This window comes from Engraulis encrasicolus, chromosome 22 (assembly GCF_034702125.1).
Source record: "Engraulis encrasicolus isolate BLACKSEA-1 chromosome 22, IST_EnEncr_1.0, whole genome shotgun sequence".
Classification (NCBI taxonomy): domain Eukaryota; kingdom Metazoa; phylum Chordata; class Actinopteri; order Clupeiformes; family Engraulidae; genus Engraulis; species Engraulis encrasicolus.
In genome coordinates, this window is record NC_085878.1 from 50,134,161 (window position 1) to 50,136,660 (window position 2,500).

The 2,500-nt window shown below is 41.9% G+C and overlaps 1 protein-coding gene across 1 annotated transcript in view; it reads right to left on the minus strand.

Moving 5' to 3' along the window:
* Window positions 1-2,500, minus strand: part of si:dkey-237h12.3 (teneurin-3) — a 215,683-nt gene that overhangs the window by 109,485 nt on the left and 103,698 nt on the right. Inside the window, exons 7-8 of the mRNA XM_063188595.1 lie at window positions 2,220-2,358; window positions 322-393 (exon numbers count right to left, since the gene is read on the minus strand). Coding sequence (XP_063044665.1) covers window positions 322-393; window positions 2,220-2,358 — 211 coding nt within the window. The remainder of the gene's footprint in view (window positions 1-321; window positions 394-2,219; window positions 2,359-2,500) is intronic.

Sequence of the window (2,500 nt, forward strand, 5' to 3'; positions counted from 1 at the left end):
TAGTAATAATAATAATAAAAGATGCAAAAAGTGAGCTGAAAGCTAATAGCAATTGAAATAGCAAATCAATTGCTTAAAAAAAATATCACCCTTACATGGGGAGAGAGAGAGAGAGAAAGATGAGCAAGGGGGAGGTGGTAGGGGTGAGAGCAGAGTAAGTGTGTGTGTGTGTGTGTGTGTGTGTGTGTGTGTGTGTGTGTGTGTGTGTGTGTGTGTGTGTGTGTGTGTGTGTGTGTGTGTGTGTGTGTGTGTGTGTGTGTGTGTGTGCGCGCGTGCACGCAGGCACGCGTGTGTGTGCGTGTGTGCCTGCGGTAGTCTCACCCAGGATGTTGGTCCTGTAGGACACCTGTTCAGTGGCACGTCCGTCGTTGTAGAAGGCCAAGTGCCACACACCTGGTTGGATTGGAGTAGATTAGATTCAAATTTATGTTATTACTAGGGGTGGTACAGTTCACAAAATTCACGGTTCGGTTCACATCACGGTGTCAAGGTCACGGTTTTCGGTTCTCTATGGTTCTTTTTTTTTAGTTCATGATAAATGGTGCACTGGGAATATTATAAAATATTTATATAACAGCAGTTATAAAGTGATGATGCACAAGTTGAATTTGACGTTTTGCATGTGTCTGAGAACTGCCTCTTGTGCTTGAACTTAAACTGTCGTCAGCTGATGTGCGCTGTCTGAGCGTTCCAAATGCCCTCTTTCAATTGGCTAATAGAATTGGACTTATAAATAAATATCCTACATATGGTTTGTATAGGCTTATAATGTGAAAATGGTATGATTTTAATTGTGTCATGATCCTCTGATTGGTCTCATACGCTAATGTTGTAATCAGAGAGACTGGATAAGGTACTCCTAGAATCTCTGTTTTACATATTTTTCTGGGCAGCACATGAATTGCGGTTTGCCACGGATTGCGCGGTTCGGTTCGGTATGTGTGTGAATTGTATGGTTTCGGTTTTCGGTGCGGTTTGTACCATCCCTAGTTATTACACATTTAAGGATACAGATAACCAGATGCAGTTAAGCAATAAATGTATCTGCACATAATGAACATTCTGTACATAATACTGTACATACGCACTCCTGCCTTCTGCACTTCTGATTTGCTCTGATTACAATTTCTTTCACATGTATAGGTAATATGAGCAAAACAAAACGGGTGTCCAGAAAAAAAATACACACTTGAAATCATTGTAAAAAATTCTAGCACCTATTCTCAAACTGACACCCATTCTTGTCCAGACAGCGTCGGCAAGAGGAATTGCACACAATGCTCTTGCCTTTCAATGGCTGAACTCCCCTTATATTAAGTAACTGGTGTAGGTCACAGAGCGTACAGTTTGGAAATCAGTTTGAGAATAGGGAGTGATGTCTGTAATTTCTATTAAATGTTGATTTTTTCCCCTTTTTTTCTGACACCCCGTACTAATGCAAGTACCGTATAGGTGGATATGGATATGGATACCTGTACATATTCCAAAAGAAAATGGGCAGATAATAGCATGAATGAATACTACATCTACATGGCTTTTAACCCTTGTAAGGTATTCAGGTCATTTTGACCCGTTTTCAGTTTTTGGCTTGAGAAAAATAGTATCAGTTATTATTCTTTTGCACTGAGATTCACTGGCTTTGGCTCATTTTCAGTGAGGAACATGAATCTGAAAAAAAATAGTAACCCCAGCCCTCCCTTGCTAACCAAAACATTTCTAATACACAAGATGGTTTTCCTGGGTCATTTTGACCCGTATCACTTTGAGGGGCTTATACATCAACATTTTCGAAACTCTCTGATACAAGAGTGATCACATGTTGAATAGACAAGGCAGAGGGTGAAGTGTGTGGAAAAAGGAGTGCAGATATTGTTTGGTCATTCTGTTGTGCATCAATGTTTCAACCTTGCGCGATGATCACACAAGTTGTTCAATCCAAGAGCTTGGATTGAGTTTACTCTCTTTCTTCACCGTCTCCTTGTCTTTCTCTCTCTGTATCTCCCACTCTCAAAAACATAAATACACAGAAATTCACAGGCAGGGTGAGGGGAACATGAGAGTGAATTGTGAATTCAGAGTGAAAAGTGATTTTTTTCATTTTCATTATTTTTCCATATGCCCAGGTCAAATTGACCGAAACACCTTCTGTTTAACCAAAACACGAACACCTTATAAGGGTTAATGGATTTTCTACAGATAATTATAGGGGTTAACTGTACCTGAGTCCAGGTAATGGAAGAAGCCAGCCTCGTGCATGGAGACCGGACGCTCAACTGGCTCCCGCATCTCGGCCACCGTGATGGGGTGATCCTCCGCCACAATCAGCCTGCTGCCATCCAGCAGCTCCACAAAGTCATACTGACACACGCGCACACACATGCACGCGCACACACACACGCACACGCACGCACACACACACACACACACACACACACACACACACACACACACACACACACACACACACACACACACACACACACACACACACACACACACA